Here is an 18749-nt window from a genome sequence, read left to right as displayed (position 1 = left end):
AAAAGAATGTTAACTGAGCACTTGTATTTTTGGACTTTTGGACATCAATTAGGCTATTTTTGTCATGTTGCATTGAAACCTCGTACATGAAAGCTGGATTTGCAGGTCCCTTTTTTAAATAATACATCATCAATAATATATTTCCAGTATTATACTGCTATTAGGCATTCATCCTACTGTTTGTAACTGTGATAATGTTTTTCTTTCCTATGTATTATGTCCGTGAACGCAGCTGGCAGTCTCTGTGCCAGACTCTAGGTGGCGGTAATGCGCCATTTTGTTGGATATCAACTGCTTAGCCTAATGTAGGCGGAGAAGAAGAACTACATCTGGTGACAGTCAACATGGCGTTCAGTTTTGGCGGCGCCACGAGCAACCCAGCGGCAAGTAAGGACATTTTAACTTAATTTGGGAGCATTTTAACGAAGCTAGAAACATGTCACTTGTATATTGATTAAGTTGCTCCAGTTTGGTGTGAGTACGTAAGGTCAGCAGTACATGTAAATGGTGAACTGATAGCGCAAATGGCTAACGGTAGCTGTTTTGGCTAGCGACTTCTCACAAGTCATGTAGTTAGCTATGCAAACTAATCTTCATGACAAAAATCTGCTTGTGAAATTCATTGAAGATAACTGTAACGATACCTTACACTCATAGCCCTTCTCTTTATTTTTTGTGAAGACACGTCCGGGTTTTCATTCGGTTCATTTGGTGCCAAAACCACAGCACCGACAGCATTTGGCTTTGGCCCCACAGCCACCACCACCACCGCCGCCTCTGGATTCGGCAGTAAGTCCTAATGATAGTATTTATATTCGGTCATGATGACCCATAGTGATCACAGCTGTGTGTTGGTCATAGATGCACCAATGTAACTGACCAACTGTCTTAATACACCTGTGTGGCAGCAGTAGCTATATTTTGGTTTTATATTTCAGAAAGCTTTAAAAGATGAGCATTCACAGGTTGTTTTCTCCAGCCACAAGACAGACCAATGCACAGCTGCTTCCCTGAGCTTTTCTATTGGAAGTATCTGGGAATGTGTCAAAGGACTTAAAAAAAGAAGGAAGGCTCATAACATCACTGAATCTTGCTTTTGGGTCAGGCTGGTGACAGCTGTATTGAATTCAATGGGAGATGCATGGAGAAACGCACTTCAACCTAACATATCTACGTCTGAGGAAGGTGGGTACTCTCTGGCATTTCATCATCAAAGGTCATACGACGTTGATATGTTGGGTTTTTAGTGTGTTTCTCCATGCGTCTACCATTGACTTCGACACAGCTGTCACCACAGTCTTGCCCTTAAGTGAGATTTGGTGAAGTAATGACCCAGTGTCCCATACAGTGGGAAAGACACTTAAAGGGATCAACCAATTGTGTCTAGGCTTTTTTTTCCCACAAGTTTTCCTCATCACTGTTTGGCGTTGGGTTATAGTGAGGCACCTTAGAGATAACTGGTCGGAGTAATATTGGACCGAGGTTAACCATAGCAGAAGACAACTGGTAGGGATTAAGGGTAAGATGAAGCGCAGGTTGAAATAAACTGAAATACTTGCAGACAGTGGCATACTACATAGGGATCAACTGATAACGTTATTCTCAGGGCCAATACTGATGCTGATCATTGACCAGTTACTGATATTTCGAACAGATATACATTTGCAGTAAAATAAATAAAAGAAATTGTGTCAAATAACCAGTGATGGAATGTAATTACAATTTTGAGGTACTTTACTTGAATATTTCCAATTTATTCTACTTCAGTTTAGTTCACTTTAGTTACTAGTTACTTTGCAGATTCAGATTATTCAGTGATGACAGGCTATTACTCATGACATCTAATCAGTCATGATAGTGTTGTGGACAGAGATCAGAGTGGTGACTACAGACAGAAAGAGGATGCTGCGTCGGAGCCAAACGTATTGCATTTTAAACACGTTTATTTTATCGGCAACACAGACACAAAAAACACTGATATTGATAATCTGAAAAATGCTGAATAGTGGCCCCAATAATCGGTCTATACCTCCCTAATACTACACTACTATAGGACTTGAAGCTGTGATTGTGTAGGGCTAAGTTTGTAATATTTCAGTGTGTGGGTTTGGCATCATTATGATCGTTTTTGTTTGTCACATAATAATATACAGTAGTGGAGTAGATGTAGCAAAAAATTATTCATCATCTTGGATACTTTCGTTAAGTTGGGCATCACTGCAAAGGTTAACCAATTTTAAACCTGTTTTGTGTTAAGATATAAGCAGGTTAGACAATTGTCTTCGCTTTCTAAAATCGTTGTGCTGTGTATTTTTTATTGTAAATTTATAAGCCGTCTGTGAAAACTGAGTTGATGCTCTTGTTGGCTCTGTCAGCACGACAAGCAATGAGTGAATGAAAAAAGGGGTAAAGGATCTGTTTTTATCTGATGCATGAATATATTTCTGTTATTTTGTTATTGGTAGTCATAGTCAATCAGAAGGACAAGTAGAACGAGACTGTGAATGTGTTATCAGAAAGATGAACTCTTGTAAGTGGAGTTAGCATAGGGATTTGAACTGAATGAAGAGGGTAGGTGTTTCGTTTAGTTGTGAAGAAGTTCAACTGAGTGCCTGTTGTGTGTCTACTTTTTCTTTGTAGCTCTTACAGCTCCTGGTTTTGGCACAGCCGCCACCACCACTGCTGCTGCACCAGCCACAGGATTTAGTTTTGGCTCCACCAACACTGGTAAGATACACATGTTCTGTACAAAACGTGTAGCTTTGAATCGTCTTTTGAGTCCTGTCTCTTTACAGGAACTTGAACACTGTTTTTATGATTTTATAAGACCATACTAGGACTGACCTCTTGTCATTTAACTCCGTGTCATTCTCTTTTTCTTGCTGCCTGCCTCCGCTGGCTGCAGGATTTGGGGGGCTGGGAGCTGGAAACACCACGGCTGGTGGGTTTAGTTTTGGGGGGTTTGGTTTAAATGCCAACCCAGCAGCAGTCAGCTTTAATGTGGGGTGCTTTGGTACAGCAACCACCACTGGCACTGTTTTCAATTTTGGTAATAGCCTGGCTAGCACAGGTAGATGACCTTTGTGATTGATTAATCAGTACAGTCTGTGTCTCTAAACACACATTTTCACCCATTTTCACATCTTGTGGTGCAGTGATTTCTCATCTCACTTGTTGCTTCGTTTCATAAAATGTTGTGCATCGTTGTTTCCATTTGCATGAGGGGACAAATTGTTGAATTAAGCACTTTTCTCACGTGATTCCTGTAAAACCCAGTACATCTTCACCTTCTTTATAAGACAGAAGAAGAAGAATGCTAGATGGAAATAAAAATTCAGTTTTCTTTCTATTAATCTTAAAAGCTCAGTCATGATCTTTCTTTTCGACTATATGTCAAAAAGTCTCTTCTCCATTCATCTATCTCTCACCTCTTTTTTTGTGTCACCTCCTTTTTCTCACTTGTCCTGGTTTGCTTTGTTTCTCAGGCACTTTTGGTGGCTTTGGGACGACCACAACAACTGCTGCTGCGCCAGGTTCCACTTTTAGCTTTTCTGCTCCTGCCAACGCCACAGGTCAGCAGCACAGCAGTACTCAGAACTTAAACATTTCCGAACTCCCACTAGGGAATGTAAAATGGAATGCTTCTAAAAGTTGGAATTCCTACCTGACTGGAACGCAACATTTTACGTCGGTCTCTTTCAAATTCAACACTGACTGAAAGATGTCAAAGCCCTGCTTGATTGGAATCGGATGGAAAACGGTTTACACGCCTTAACCTTAACTCCCGTCTTGGCATCTTGCTGGAAAAGGGGCGAAAATTAGCGTGTCCACCTTGGTGCATCCATCACTTCCAACCAAAGCTGGAGCTGGAAAATACTCATGACTACTGCAGAGTCATTTGACCTGAATACCCTTTCCCATTGAAGACAAAAACCAGATGTTTGTGGGGTTTTTTCCCAGGGTGAAACGGTTATTTATCACGGCTCTGTTGTGTGTTTCATTCCAATTGTTAATGTGTAGAGATACAGCTGTTTGTTACATTAAAAAGTAGCTAAATACTTGAGGTAAGTCCTACAGGAAGCCCAGTGTAGACCAAGTTTAATGATTTAGTATCATAAAGTTGTGGATGAAAATTAGATAAGTTTTCTAAACCTTGCTTGCTGCTGCACATTCTGCTTCGTGTTCAACAAGATGTCTCTGTCACTCTACACTGTACAGAAGTCCTCCCATCACTCCTGCACTGATCCCTCTGCAGAGCCAGCAGCATATTTCCCAAACACTGTAGACTTTACAGGCATTCAGTGGTGTTACTGTAGTTGATCTTTTCTCACTGTGTTTGCACATTGTTCTGATTCAGGAGGCTTGTTTGGTAACACGCAGAACAAAGGCTTTGGGTTCTCCTCTGGGCTTGGTGCTGCAACCGCTACTGGGGCAACAGGATTTGGAACTGGATTAGGAACAACTGGCCTGGGTGGGTTTGGAGGCTTTGGAGGAATCCAGTCAACTCAGCAGCAGCAAGGTGAGAGAACTCTTATTTCCCAAGAACAGTTATAGTGTTTCCACATGAAGATTAGAAGACTATGACCCAAACAAGGCAGCCACGAGAGAACCTTAAAGCTGATATCCGTCACCCGTTTTGAAAAAATCCTGAGATCAATCCTTCTTGTAGATCGTTTACTTGGTTTCAAAATTGACACCCATCAAGGGCCAAGTGCAGGTAGATTTTCTGTTTAGGGAGTAAATCTTTACAAGCGTTCCAGGACACTGACAGATAAATGTTTGTACCAAAGCAGTCATCTGATTACAAACTACACTCACATACTAGGCCCTGTTTTTTGTCATTTATGGACACGAGTTTCATGCACACACACACGACACAGGGACAAGGACTTCATGGTGCTCCTCATAAACTTGGAAATCTACATTTCTCTGTAAGTCAAAGTGCGTGGACGCCAACAAGAACTTTATGGTGCTTTCAAGTGCACATTGTAAACTCAGAAATCTATATTCAAGTGCTACAACAGTTGTTTAAAACAGGACAGCATTTTTTAATTATTAGGTGCTAGAATCGTAACAATATTTCTCCAATGGCAGATTTCAACCGCAAATCTCTGTAACCATTTAATTCAATCCCTAATGTAAACATTAATATTTTTAGTATTAGTTCCCTCAGAATTCCTTTCATGTCCAACCAAATTGGTACTCTACCAAATGTGCTGTACACCTGTTATGACTGCAGAGGGCGACAACAAGCAGAAAGTAACAGGTTTCATGTTTAACATCATGATCAATTCAACAGAGTGCAGCTGAAAGAGAAATACAAGACTGTTATAAAATAACAATCACTTATATGAGTAGTGAAGTTTTACCTCTTGAACATAGTCGATAGAAACATGTGTCACAAAATGTAAAGAATAGGACGGTCTGATATGTCATTTTACCTCTTTCTCCCTACCAGGAGGTTTGTTCGGCCAGCAGGCCCAGCAGCCTGGTCAGGCTCAGCCCACCCAGCTTTACCAGCAGGTCACAGCTCTGTCAGCACCCACCTTGTTAGGAGACGAGCGTGACTCCATCTTAGCCAAATGGAACCAGCTGCAGGCGTACTGGGGCACTGGGAAGGGCTACTACAGCAACAACAACCCACCTGTCGACTTCACACAGGAGAACCCATTCTGCAGGTTCAAGGTAATGGCACAGAGTCCAGCAGAGTGGTTGGAGGAGTCGATAGATTAATTTGAGTTTGAACGGTTGTCCTCTGTGTTTTGTTTGCCAGGCAGTGGGCTACAGCTGCGTCCCAGTGAGTAAGGACGAGGATGGTTTGGTGGTCCTGCTTCTCAATAAAAAGGAGGCTGATGTGCGAGTGCAGCAGCAGCATCTGGTGGAGTCCCTGCACAAGATTCTGGGAAGCAACCAGACACTTACTGTCAATGTAGACGGTGTCAAAGCCCTGCCCAATGACCAGTAAGTTTCTATTAGATTTCATCACATTTCCTACCTTTTTAGCACCTTACAGCTATGGTAAATTCAATATTTATATGCATATACTCTATTAAGAGTGACCTGATCAGGCCGATCACAGATTACTGGAAGCAGTACAGGCTGATACTGATCACTGTTCACCTATCAAGATGACAAAAGGACACTTCTTTACTTTATTGTCATCTAAAGTTGTTAGTTATTGGTGGCATGGTAAAACCACCATTGCAGAGGAAATAAGTAATTGTATCTAGTTTGATCAATTCAAAGAAATAGGTTCAAAGCAAAATGAAAACTTATGTGTAAACTGTGTCTTCTGTCTCTCAGGACTGAGGTGATCGTTTACGTGGTGGAGCGCTCTCCTAACGGCACCTCCAAGCGGATCCCGGCCACCACACTCTTCAGTTATCTGGAGCAGGCCAACGTCAAGGTGCAGCTCACACAGATCGGAGTGCTCATGTCCGTCACACGCACAGAGCTGTCTCCAGCACAGCTCAAACAGCTGCTGCAAAACGCTCCTGCAGGTAAATTTGTGTGTGTGTGTGTCATCCTCACGCTAAATTCAACAAACTGTTCATGAATTATTTGTAACTGAGGGTGTTGTCTCTCCTCACTAGGAGTGGACCCCATCATTTGGGAGCAGGCTAAGGTGGACAACCCTGATCCAGAGAAGTAAGTTGCTGAAGAATATCTTTACAACAGTTTCTGTAAAGGGTAGTGTATGAATAATGTGGAGAGGGGGAGGCGGGTACAGTTACTTGCTGCATTTTGATTTTCCCCAAATTTGTAGCCTTTCACCTCACTGGTTAATGTTTTCTCCAGATTAATCCCGGTGCCCATGGTGGGTTTTAAGGAGCTTCTTCGCAGGCTGCAGATTCAGGAGCAGATGACCAAACAGCATCAGACCAGAGTGGATGTAAGTCTGTTTCTGCTAGTTTCTAAAAAAAACTTCTGTTTATCAACAAAGGAATTTTGAAACAGTTTTGTGGTGTCAAGGACAGAGTACACAGATGTCCGAGTCATGCTTGCTGCCAGCAGGATGTTTACAGCTGGAGGTAAAAGTGTCAGGATTAAAAGATGTTTAAATAGTTTGCGATAGTGGCAGGTGGAATATCGGCACAAGATTCCTGCCTGGGGATTGTTTTCAGCTTGTTGGGTCAAACAGAAACAATTGTAATCAGTGGAGAAACTCTAAACATGTCAACAACTGTTGTCACTCACTCATTTGACCTTGCAGATTATCTCCAATGACATCAGTGAACTGCAGAAGAATCAGGCGACCACAGTTGCCAAGATCGCTCAGTACAAGAGGAAGCTGATGGATCTGTCTCACAGGGTGCTGCAGGTAGCTGCCTCACCTTTCTCACTTTGTTCAGTGAAATGGTGTTGGTTTCTATGGTTTGAATAAATGCCCTACCACTGTCTCTGCTTTATCGTTTCTGCCTCAGTACTTCTTCTCATATTTCTCATTCCTCCTCGTCCTTCTTTATTTTCTTGGCAGGTGTTGATCAAACAGGAGATTCAGAGGAAAAGTGGTTACGCTATCCAAGTGGATGAGGAGCATCTCCGGGTGCAGCTGGACACCATTCAGTCTGAGCTCAATGCTCCCACACAGTTCAAGGCAAGTGTGTCTAAACTGAAGCAGTAACAAGTGCAGCCTGACACTGCTAATTTTTTTCATCCATTGAGTTTGCTGACAAGACTTGAAAATGGCTTCAAAGGGCGTCATTGCATGTTTGTGTTTGTCTGTTGCTGTGTTATTCAAGAAAGAACAACTGTGCTGTAGTGATTTTTTATAGCACCGTTATTTTTGACTGATTTTTTTCCCCCCCAAAATGATTGACATAGCTGATAATGTTGTGACCAAATGACGCTGCATTTCGACTGAAGTGTGTGCTTTTATTTTTGGAGACAAAATCTTTAATAGATATTTTACAGTATTTGTGTTGTCTTTTCTTTCAGGGTCGGTTGAATGAGTTAATGTCCCAAATCCGGATGCAGAATCACTTCGGAGCCGTGAGATCGGAAGAGCGCTACAATGTTGATGCAGACCTGCTCAGAGAAATCAAACAAGTGAGTCAGCACATTTACACAGTAGGCTGTTACTAGTGTTACAGTGTTCACGCATACACCGACAACGCATCACTCTCCAGCTGTTGTTTTTTTTAAAACCAGCATTTAGTCTGACAGCAGACATTTCTTACAAAATGAAATTGTCTGCTCTGTACAGGAGCAGCACAGAGTAGAAGTAAGGAGAGCTGATCAACAAGATGATATTGGAGGATTTGTTGTCAGAGCAAAACCGCTATTTGGCAGTATATAAATCAAATTATAAAAGGGAACCCGATAACATTAATGAGGTAAAAGGAGTTGGTTACCTCACTGAGAAGTTTGAGGTGTGCAGCCTGTCACCTGCAGCTCTTCATCTAACATCTAACCGAGGCTATTCCTTGTTCTATTACTTCCAGTGAACTGTGTAAAACAACTCCCTGCAATATTTCAACTGATCTGCTGTCAACAAAAATGAAGATCGTTTTGCTCTGTAGACACATTTCTGATGAAAGATAGCAGTCTGACCACAATGTGTTCCTGTGACTAGCCTTATTCTGAATGTGTTGACTTTGTTGGTCCAGTTAAATGCTTTTAATGTGAAGCTGCAGCAGTTGGAAATGTACTGTTTGCATTAGCATTAACTGAATACAGCCCTCTATGGATAGCGAGCGTCTTTTCTTGTGAAATGATCCGGTGTAATACGGCGCATCTTATTTTAACATCCCTGCCTTGTAATTGTGGTTCCAGTTCCAGTTTTTTGGTCTTAACTGCAACACTTCTTCTTTATCTCTCACTTTCAGCACTTGAAGCAGCAACAAGAGGGTTTAAGTCATTTGATCAGCGTCATCAAAGATGACCTGGAAGACATCAAACTCATAGAGCACGGGCTGAGTGACAGCGGACACATGAGAGGAGGCATCCTGAGCTGAGCCTGACCTGCCAGCACACTCCTACTCTGAAAAGTGACATGCCAGTAGAATCATAGGAGGGCATCTGAATTTGGAGTAATTAATCTCTTCATCAGCATTTCAGCAGGTTTATCAGGACTGTGTCTCTATCTGTACCAACACAACAATGACTGGTTAATCTGTGCTTTCTGGACTGATATAGAGAGACTCAACATCGTCTAATAATAGCAGGCTTCGCCTTACGTTAAATCAGATTATGGTTATGAGACTATGAATGTGACTGGCATGTAAACAAGTCGTGGGATTGAGTGTGTGTTGTAATTGAATACCTTGTAAATACATCTTTGTATTTTGTTTTTTATGCTGTTGTTACAATATTAATAAATTTCATTTAAATTGAAAACAAGATCTTCATCACATCTCTTGTAACCTTTTTTTTTTTTAGTTTGCAGCACCACTGTTTGTGTATCCTGTTTTTGATCAGTTATCAGGATTATATTTCAAGGTTCGGAATATAATGAATAATTTTTTTGTTTTGCATTGCATTTATAGTAACAATTTAGATGTTATAAGGCATTGAGAGTCTGGAAATTTCTGTTTTATGTACCTTGAAAGTGCTTGAATTTTACTCTTTAAAGCTGTACAAACTAATGCCATTTCAATATACAGTTGCACTGCTGCGGTTACTAATGCAGGATGCGGGATATGTCACGTCCACTGTGTTTACCTTCTGACAAGCCTTTTCCAACATCTCATCAAAGTAGGGCTTGAGTTGATAGGATTCATGTCCTGGATGCAAAACCCCACAAGGATGAAAGACCGATTAAGCAGCTGTCAGATGGATTATATCCCCTCGTGCAATCGAGTCACCCATATCCTTAAGGGGCTGAATTACACAGTTTATCAGAGTACAGGTACTGTGGCAGTGTAGAGGAAGTAGTGACTCTTTTATTATGTGACTCAATTGCACCTTATTGTAAAGTGTTACTGCTACCTCTTGGCTCGTAACATTTGCTGAAATATTAGCCGCCTGGCAATTATTCTCCTCTCCATCCTGGCTGGAAGCAGCTTCTGAGCTGATGGTGGTTACGTGTAGAAGACAAGCTGCCACCGTTGAGTTTCCCCAGCACAGGCACTTCACCAAACAATAATCTGTGGTCGTTCTGTTCCTATCAGCCATCTTCACACCTCTCCCTCCTGCAGCTGAATTCCAACCACGCTCACCTCCACACATCGCTGTTTGGATCTAAACTCTTGCCGGCACCCTCTTTTTTCCTTCTCCTTTCTTTTCTGGCGTTCAGATTTATGTGTAGGTCCTAGCATTGCAAAATTCACTCCAACATTAGCCAGCAGTTAGTTCAGATCAGTACATTTTTCAGGGTATGTGGTAGGCCGTCGGTGGTGTTTTGATGTTTTGACTATGCCTACAAAAAAAAGGACTCATACCATTTTCAGGAAAGGAGGTTTCTATGTTTTCTGTCTACGGTGAGTAACTGTGTATTTTGGTTCAGGGAAAGACTTTCCTTTCCCCCCTTTAGGGACGGCTCTGGTACTCTACAACACTTGTAAACAGACTTTGATGTGTGAAGTCAGTGGGGCTCCTCTGATTCCTAACTTTTTTCTGCAGATCATTATCAAAAATGTGCTCAACATGAAAGTCAAAGACAACATAACACAACATCACAGGTCTTTGATGTTTATTATGCATAACTAAATAGGTGATCATTAAGCTACGCACAAAACATTAATATACACTAACTTCTTAAATAAACTTGAATACAAAAAGGTAAAAAAAAAGAAGAGCTAAACGCCAAAGAGGTAGAAAAGATCTAGTTTGTAAATGGATGAATGATAATGCACTCAATCAACCCACAAAGATCAAACAGATGAGATATTAGAGACAGTTCGCTACACTTCCTGCTCCAGGCTCTCAGGTATGTGCAGAGAGGTCCACCAGCCGGAAAGCCTCCAGGAACTCATTGATATCGATGCTGCCGTCCTTGTTGAAGTCGATGCTCTGGGCCAGGTCTGCGATGGCCTTGTCGCTGATCTCCATCTGAAGATGAGAACTCAGAAGTTTCCAGGTCTGACGAAACTCCTCAAAAGAGATCAAACCTAGAATGAAACAGAGGAGGAGGATTTCGTGGATTTAATTGTACACTTCCCAAAGTTGTGTTTTAACGCATAATACTTTGAGAGTTTGTCGAACATTTATAGAAATGCCTTAATATGTTGATGCAGAGGTATTATTCCCACTTTTGTTGTAGAGAAAGGCAATACAACACATACCCAAGCCCCAAAAGTCAGTAAGATTTGTCCTCTCGGGACAGTGAATGTCTGTACAAAATTTCATTTCAAACCATCTTGTAGTTGTTGAGATATATTGTTGAGATGGACTGGCCAACCAATCCACCAACACCCATAAAGCCAGTGTGTGGGATCGAAGCTAAGCTGCTTACTGACCTGAGTGATCTGTGTCTATGATTCGGAAGATGGTTTCCAGGTTGGAGTGGTTTTTGTACATAGTCTCCAAGATGCTGTTATCAGAGATCTGAGATGGAAGAGACAAATCAATCTGTGTGTCAGAGGGAGGGAAAGGAAGAGAGAAACAAACTGAAACACACACTGACACTGGCTGTACAAGGCTGACCTCTAGTTTGGGCTCAGTGATGGAGAGCTCCCGTATCCACTGCTGGTAGTCCACCATGCCGTACTTGGTGCTGCTGACAAGCTGAGGGCGCAGCACCCTCCAGGGCAGACCCAGGTTCAGCACTCGCTCTGTGGCGCTGGCCCAGTGCCTCAGAGAGATCAACCCTGAGACACAGATGGAAATATACAGAGGAGTTATTATTAATGAATCCTGTTTTTGAACTTCTGTTTTCATACTGATAGACTGCCACTAGATGGTGATGATCTTAATCTTCTGTTGTGCAAAACTGAATTCATCGCTTCTCTGGATAAGTACCTGTGTTGTTAGGATCAAACTCCCGGAAGGCACTGATGAGATCTGACTTATGTACAAACAGTTGTTCCCTCAGAGCTCGTATAGCTGATCTCTCTGTCGACCCAATGCTGACAAAGAAGAAAGGTACAGGAAAGACAATTTACTACCACTCGATACATCTCAATGTCTATACAATCTTTGTCATCCAAGACCCTTCTGGTCACATAAAGCTTTAATCACTCAACTGAAAGAGTTCTTGGGACATAAATAAAAGTGTTTTCTAAATTGTTTTCTTGAATTTTGTGCAGTCTGGTTTATTTGTACCTTTGTCTGAGGGTGAGCTCTCTGGATGTCCTGCTGGCCTGATACTGAATGAAGTGTGGGACCAGATCAGGACCCATTCTGATGTAGGCTCCTCTGTTGCTGCCCACCTCATAGTAGTTAGACGCTGAAAATATTGTCAGCACCTGGATGCAGAAGTCCGTTAGTAGGTTTGCAAAACTAAAATGCTTAAATGATAAGGCCCCGTCGGGCCCTAATCTGTGTTCAGAACATTTACAGGACTCACATTCTTACCATCATCAGACAACAGTGCTTCTTGATGACACTATCCAAAAGCAAAAAAGTTCTTCTATGAACGGTATCAAACCTTAAACCCTACCTACCTCATCTACATCTCATTTGTGCTCACCATGCGGTTATGACAGAACTCGTAGCCTTCCTGTTTGCACTCATGGGAGCGGATGAGGAGCTGGAGGTTGTGTCTTCCCAGCACTTCCTCTGTGACATCGGGCCCCCAATAGCAGCCGCCGCCTCGCACCTCGTTGGGAACGCAGCCATTTTGGGGCATTGGGTCGCTCCACAACATGTCCACTATCTATTTGGCCAAAGTCACAAAATATTGAACTGTGTGCATTTTGTACAGACTCAGTGTTGAACATCTGAGCTCCTATATACTTCCTGTCACTTACTTGTTTCCACTCGTGCTCATCCGTCTCTGTTGTTTCTTCAGACTCTGGGTCTGAGTCAGAGTCAGACTTTGTCAGTTCTCCGTAGGACTGGTCAAACCCAGCCAATCTGCGCCTCTTTTTCAGCTCCTCCTCCACTGACCAGCTGAGTTGACTGCTCACTGGATGGTTCTGGAGCGAGCGGCGTGGGAGGTCGTGCCTGTGAGCCGTGGCTGAGCTGTTGTGGGTCAGAGAGTACACTCGACGCCGGCCTTCCACCTGTCCAAAGGCCTCCCCGTTCCTGTTGTTCAATGTCTGAACCTTACTGCCATTGACTGCATGATGGGTCGGCTTGGGAGGCCTGAGAGCTGACACATACTGCACACATTCAAAAATACACAGATTAAATGCATTTAATGATCATGATCATGAAAATGTTTCCGGGTTTGTTGCCTGTAAAATGCCCCAAATACATTTCTACTCTCTTACTTTGTGTCTGTCCACTCTGGCTATCGTGTCCAGGTCTGTTGTGTCAGAGATCCCACCGTGTACAATCAGCACCTTGTGATCGATCACTGTGGCCAGAGGCAGCCAGCTGAAAATCTTCTGGAGAAGCTTCAGGATCTTCTTGCCATGCATCTACAAGTAAAGTTTCACCATTTTCACTATTTTCAGCTGTGTGTAAATACAGTAATCTTGTGAGTACTTAAACCAGCAAGGCAGCATATGTTGGACTGACTCAAACTTCCATGGGTGTGTTCATCCTGATGAAGGAATATGTGGCTCATTTATGAGTTTCTGGTACGACAATGGAGGTGGATGGCACAGACAAATAAGCTGTATCAGGTTTTGGGACAATATTTGTTATTAGGATCAATTTATTGTTGGTTTTGTTCTTATCATGAGATTTGTAAGAGAGTAACCTTGGACTCAGTCATTTTAATCCCTAGACGGGGAGTCAGATAAAGTGTATCAAACTGATTTCACTCAAAAATGTGGATTCTTTCTGTCACTAACATCAGGCGAACTGAGAAAAGTTACGATGTGAAGGTTGTTTTGACACATGCAGGCTTGAATGAGGTGGAAATAGAAGTGCATGTGGTGTGCACTCATTTTGACCTCTCATTTGATGCCACTTCATACTTCGTTCACTACATTGTAGAGGAAATATTGTACTTTTTAATCCATGATTTTAAAAACAAAACATGCTATGAGATTTTAAAACAGTTTGACATTTGCATGATAGCACTTATACTTTTTACTTAATAATTCTTTCACCACTGAAGTGTAGCTGTCAGCAATGTAAAAGTAAGGTAAAAGCAAAATTCACAGGACCTACCCTATATTTTCCCAAAACTTCTTTAGTGAAACCATATCTGGAGAAAACACACATTAAATATCCAGATTAGTATACACATCAGCTGTAGGTTACACTATTGTGACTGTTACTAACTTTACTAAAACATTATTATTTAGAAAACATGCAGAACAACTCAATAAATGTAAGTTTGAGCAGAGGAAAGCAGCGCACAGTGAAGCTTACCTCAACTCCATCGCTGTAAAGGGGCACTATGTCGTTTTGGAGAAGAAATTCAAACTCAGAATTTTGATATTTACAATATTAATGTGGCAGGGTCCGCCACATATAAACAAAGTAAAACAGTATGAAACTGTGTTGTCTTTTAGGTCAGTTTGTTTATTCAGTCATGAAAACAAGTTGGCTTATTTAGTTTGTTTAGACATTAAAAAAATCAGTCAATGAAGATCTTTCTCTTCTGATTAAAATTGCGTCCCCAAAACTACATAGTGCACCTTTAACTAATGTTGGCAATGGAAATTTCTGCAAATCACAGATATGTTGAAACTTTATGTTTTTTTATGTTGAAACCTTGTGTTTCTTTATGTTAAATGTTCAGTTCTATGTTGTGGCAACAGTGTGCTTATGTTCTGGTTAGGTCTGATTAAAAAACACTTGGTTAGGATTAGGAAAAAAATAATATTGCTTAACTGGTTCTGTCACAGCAAACATGGCCGGAAACTGTCCCAACGTCTTGTCAAAAATAGTTTTTGTCACTACTGACATGGCTGGAAAATTAAAGTCCACTCATGTACATGTAATCTGAAACACGTATGGTAGAAATGTTGATATGACTGTGCACAAATTTAACGTATCCAGGGTTTGCAGAATCATACAATGCCAACGTTGTACTCCTATTGTGACCAGGCTGTTTACCTCAGGTTAACAATGTGGTCCTCATGGTTCCCCCTGTTCAGATGGACGTCATTTGGATAAACCAGCAGGAACCCAAACAGGATGAGCAGGATCTCTAAGGAGTTTTTACCACGATCCACAAAGTCTCCGTTGAAGACATACGGTTTCTCAGAGGACGGCAAGCCATTCTGGACAGGTTAAGTTAAAGGTATTGATTAAAAAAAGAAAAACCCTGACATGATCCCTGTCTGACAACATGATGATTTGCATGTGTGAATACCTTATAGAATATCAACAGTAGATCTTCAAGATGCCCATGTAAATCACCTGTAAAGAGATACATTTTGTATTAATATTTGTGACAGAATGAGTGTGCGCTGAATGTTACAATGTACAAAGAAATATAGGAGTGAAATGTTTCCTGGAAAGGCCTGCTGTTGCGTACCACAGATAGTAACCTCCTTGGTGTGGCAGACAGAGACTTGATTGATATTCGGAAGGATTCTTAGAAGTTTCCAAGTCTCTCCAAGAAGCTGCAGAACATATCGAGCATGGAGCTGCTACTGGGAAAAAATACAAGAATGAAAAACTGATTGCTACAGAAGAAAAAAACAATCTTCAGATACTTGTGTCGTCCGGTCTGCTTTTTGTATCTGCCAGAAGAGTGGTTTATGCGCCTGTGTACATACGTGTTTGTGCTTGAAGGCCTCCACCAGCTTTGATATCCCACAGAGGGTCATGGGGAAGGTCAGGTGGGGGCCGCTGTAGCTATCGGGCACCTCAATGCTCTTGTAGCAAAAGTACCTCTCCCATTCTGTGTCCCAGCAGATTTCATTCTTACGAAAGATGTGAGATATTAGGTTTCCTACATAAAGGCAGAGAGAGAAGGAAAGGGAGGTGGATCAGTCGGTCAGTTGAAAGCCATATGACGTCTCTCAGCAGGGAGTAGACCGGGTGAGCTCAGATTATCTCACTGTCGGTTATCTTACGAAACCTACAAGTCAGTGAATTAAAAGTTCAGAGTCTTACTTTCACAGCTGGCTGGGGTGAAGTGGTCCATCAGGAAACCAAAGAAATTGTAGAGCTGCAGGAAGGAAAAGCAGAATTTCATTAATGAACAAGACTAAGTAACTACAGCCATGCTAGGCACAGCAGTGCTTTGAGCTCAATGCTAATTTCAGCATGCTAACATATGCCCACAATGACATTGCAAGCATGTTGAAGTTTAGCAGGTATAATGTTACAATGTTCACCATCATCATCCCAGCTGACATTGGGCAGGCGGCGGGATACACCATGGACTCACATTCACACCTACGGGCGATTTAGAGCGACCGATTAACCTAACCTGCATGTCTTTGGACTGTGGGAGGAAGCCGTAGTACTCACAGAAGTTCTCACAGAAAGGCCCTGCCCCAGCCGGGTTGCGAACCCAGGACAAGGTTGCTTTATATAATAGTAATAGGCTAAATTCACTTTGTAAAATAGTGTAAAAATAAGTGAGAAGTGATTGTCTGTGTTGGGGCTACATGTCCTGTTCAATGCTGGGGTTTGTTATCTATGTGTAAAGAGGCTATGGTACTGTCCAGGTGCCAAACTTTAATTCAGCTTACATAAACTGCACCGGACTCGACAGACGTAAGACTTAGCTGGGTTCAGAAAAATGCCTTATGGTGGTGATGGAGGAAAGGTCATAGGATCATCAAAGATAGTAGGATTTATCCACTGAAGACCATGAATCTTTGTTTAAAAAAAAAAAAATCATGGCAATAAATCCAGTAGTTGATATTGATTATTATATTTTAGTCTCGACCAAAGCGTGGGACTGACCAGCACAATGACATCAGCATGTCTAAAAGAAGCTGGTTGTCACTGTGGAGAGGGCACATTTTTAGATATAAGTTCTGCACAAATCTTTTGTGACCTCGCCTTGATTTGGTCTTGCTCTCCTGCATATTCAATAGACTGGAAGATGTTCCACGTGCACCTGCGTCTGATCTCCAGCCGGGCAACATACTGACGGTACCAGCGCTGGATCAGCAGAGCCGCTCTGATCGCTGAAGATTGAGAGAGAAAAAGGAAGTGCTTAATCATAACCAACACGCTGAAGTTATCCTCTTCTTCCACTACCAATACCTTCCTACACTATTGTAAGATCTACACTGATGACTTACCAGTGGCAGCTTTACAGAGGGCATAAAAATTGATAGCAGATTGTAAAAGTTATCAAAAACTGTAAATTTAGACAGTTTTAACTGATCGTTTTGAACACAAGCTGTAAAGAGGTGATGGAATAAAACACATATTCACCTGGAACGGAGATGCTCACTGAAATGACAAACAATAATGACATTGATGTTAAATCATTGCAATTAGAAGGAACATTAACACTGAGTATTTGCTAGAAGGATTTTGATAAAGGCCTCACCTCTGTCACATTTCTTCAGCGGTCGTTCTGATTTTCCAAAGCCACATCCCATGACCCTTTGCTGTTTTCACTGTCAAGGACAAAGATACTTTAATGTGAATGATGCAAAAATATATAACACATTTTCGTTATTATATATTATATTATATTTTACAATATAATTGCAAACGTATGAACAGAGAAAGCACTTCAATCATTTAATTTAATGCCTAACTGGCCTTTTAGAAGTGGATGTTATCAAATCTATTGTAAAACCGAACACAGACAAATAAAAACAAAGCACCGGACTGACCAAAAGAAACCTTACCTGGCCACGTTACCTTTCTGTCATCACTTCCCCTCACGTCCTCTGCACCTTTACAGAAACTTTGTCATTTTTTTCCACAAACTTGCCCGTCACACTGTTACAATTTAAGCAGAAATATGAATAAGCGTGCACTATCTCTTTGACGTTTCCATTTCCCAGCACAGGTCCTAGTAGCTGTAATGTTATAATTGGATGTCCCCTCTCTGCAGCTACACACACTGAGCCATCACCAACACGCACTGGCTAAAGGTCTGTGAAGAGCAGAGCCAAGTGTCTTGGACAGGCCTCATGATTACCTAAACAAAACAAGATGAGGGGGGATTAGGATTAAACCTTACTACGGCTGGCATCTACGTTGAATAAACGGATGAAGGCTCTGCTAAAGGGCAGCAACTGTTTTGAAAGGGGGTTATAGTTGGCCTCAGCTCAAGATCTGTGTCATTGGTGTGACTCAGCTATGAACGTCAATATTCTATCTCTGTGTCCATTGACAGTTAATCGACAGGCATGCTTTTAAATTAACTTACTGGTTAAGTGACACAGATCCAATTAATGACTAATCACTTAATCATTACTTACTCTATTTGTGGATCGTCAAGTAAAGTGAGACGTAATGCTGAGTCGTTACAAACTACAAATTACTACAGACACAATTAATTAATCATTACTTAATCATTAGTTCAGTTTTATGTTTCACTTTACTTGAGGGGGCATAAAAGAGTATTTTGAGATTAATGAGTAATTAATGAGTCTTCTTGGTAACTCCTCAGTATTATCTATCACTTTAGTTGAGGGTGCACAAAAAGAGTAGCTAATGATTAAGTAATTAGTAATCAATTGAGTCTTATTTGTAACTACTCAGTATTATGTTTCACTTTACTTGAGGGTCACAAAAAAATAACGAATGATTAAGTAAGTAGTAATTACGGGCCAAGAGAAACTCTTGCAGCGAAAAGCAGCTCTGGAGAACGAGTG

General features: G+C 41.5%; 2 protein-coding genes across 4 annotated transcripts; one reads left to right on the top strand and one right to left on the bottom strand.

Annotated features, from left to right (window-relative positions):
• Positions 1–277: 277 nt before the first annotated feature.
• On the top strand, positions 278–9344 carry nup54 (nucleoporin 54). 3 transcript variants are annotated; one of them, XM_073478488.1, is made up of 15 exons: positions 278–387; positions 682–789; positions 2641–2727; positions 2906–3070; positions 3486–3572; positions 4358–4519; positions 5459–5685; positions 5774–5961; positions 6304–6500; positions 6594–6648; positions 6799–6892; positions 7214–7321; positions 7478–7597; positions 7939–8049; positions 8829–9271. In XM_073478488.1, exons 1-15 carry the CDS (start codon positions 345–347, stop codon positions 8955–8957), a joined length of 1881 nt encoding a protein of 626 aa, XP_073334589.1. In that variant the 5' UTR covers positions 278–344; the 3' UTR covers positions 8958–9271. The 3 variants fall into 3 exon arrangements, with proteins under 3 accessions (XP_073334589.1, XP_073334587.1, XP_073334588.1); XM_073478486.1 differs by lacking the exon at positions 2906–3070 and having other exon boundaries at positions 8829–9344; XM_073478487.1 differs by lacking the exons at positions 2906–3070; positions 3486–3572 and having other exon boundaries at positions 8829–9344.
• Positions 9345–10866: 1522 nt separating this feature from the next.
• Positions 10867–17519, bottom strand: LOC141005635 (serine/threonine-protein phosphatase with EF-hands 2-like). The gene is made up of 18 exons (XM_073477556.1): positions 17468–17519; positions 17350–17367; positions 17214–17222; positions 16969–17096; positions 16069–16123; positions 15729–15904; positions 15485–15599; positions 15320–15366; positions 15061–15227; positions 14167–14203; positions 13317–13466; positions 12852–13205; positions 12572–12757; positions 12205–12347; positions 11902–12008; positions 11587–11750; positions 11400–11487; positions 10867–11051 (listed from the first exon to the last, which is right to left on the bottom strand). The coding sequence occupies exons 1-18, from the start codon at positions 17517–17519 to the stop codon at positions 10867–10869; spliced, it is 2181 nt and encodes a 726-aa protein (XP_073333657.1).
• Positions 17520–18749: the final 1230 nt, after the last annotated feature.

The sequence above is a fragment of the Pagrus major genome, chromosome 12 (assembly GCF_040436345.1).
Source record: "Pagrus major chromosome 12, Pma_NU_1.0".
In the NCBI taxonomy this organism is placed as follows: Eukaryota; Metazoa; Chordata; class Actinopteri; order Spariformes; family Sparidae; genus Pagrus; species Pagrus major.
This window is presented reverse-complemented; position numbering and strand designations above follow the sequence as displayed.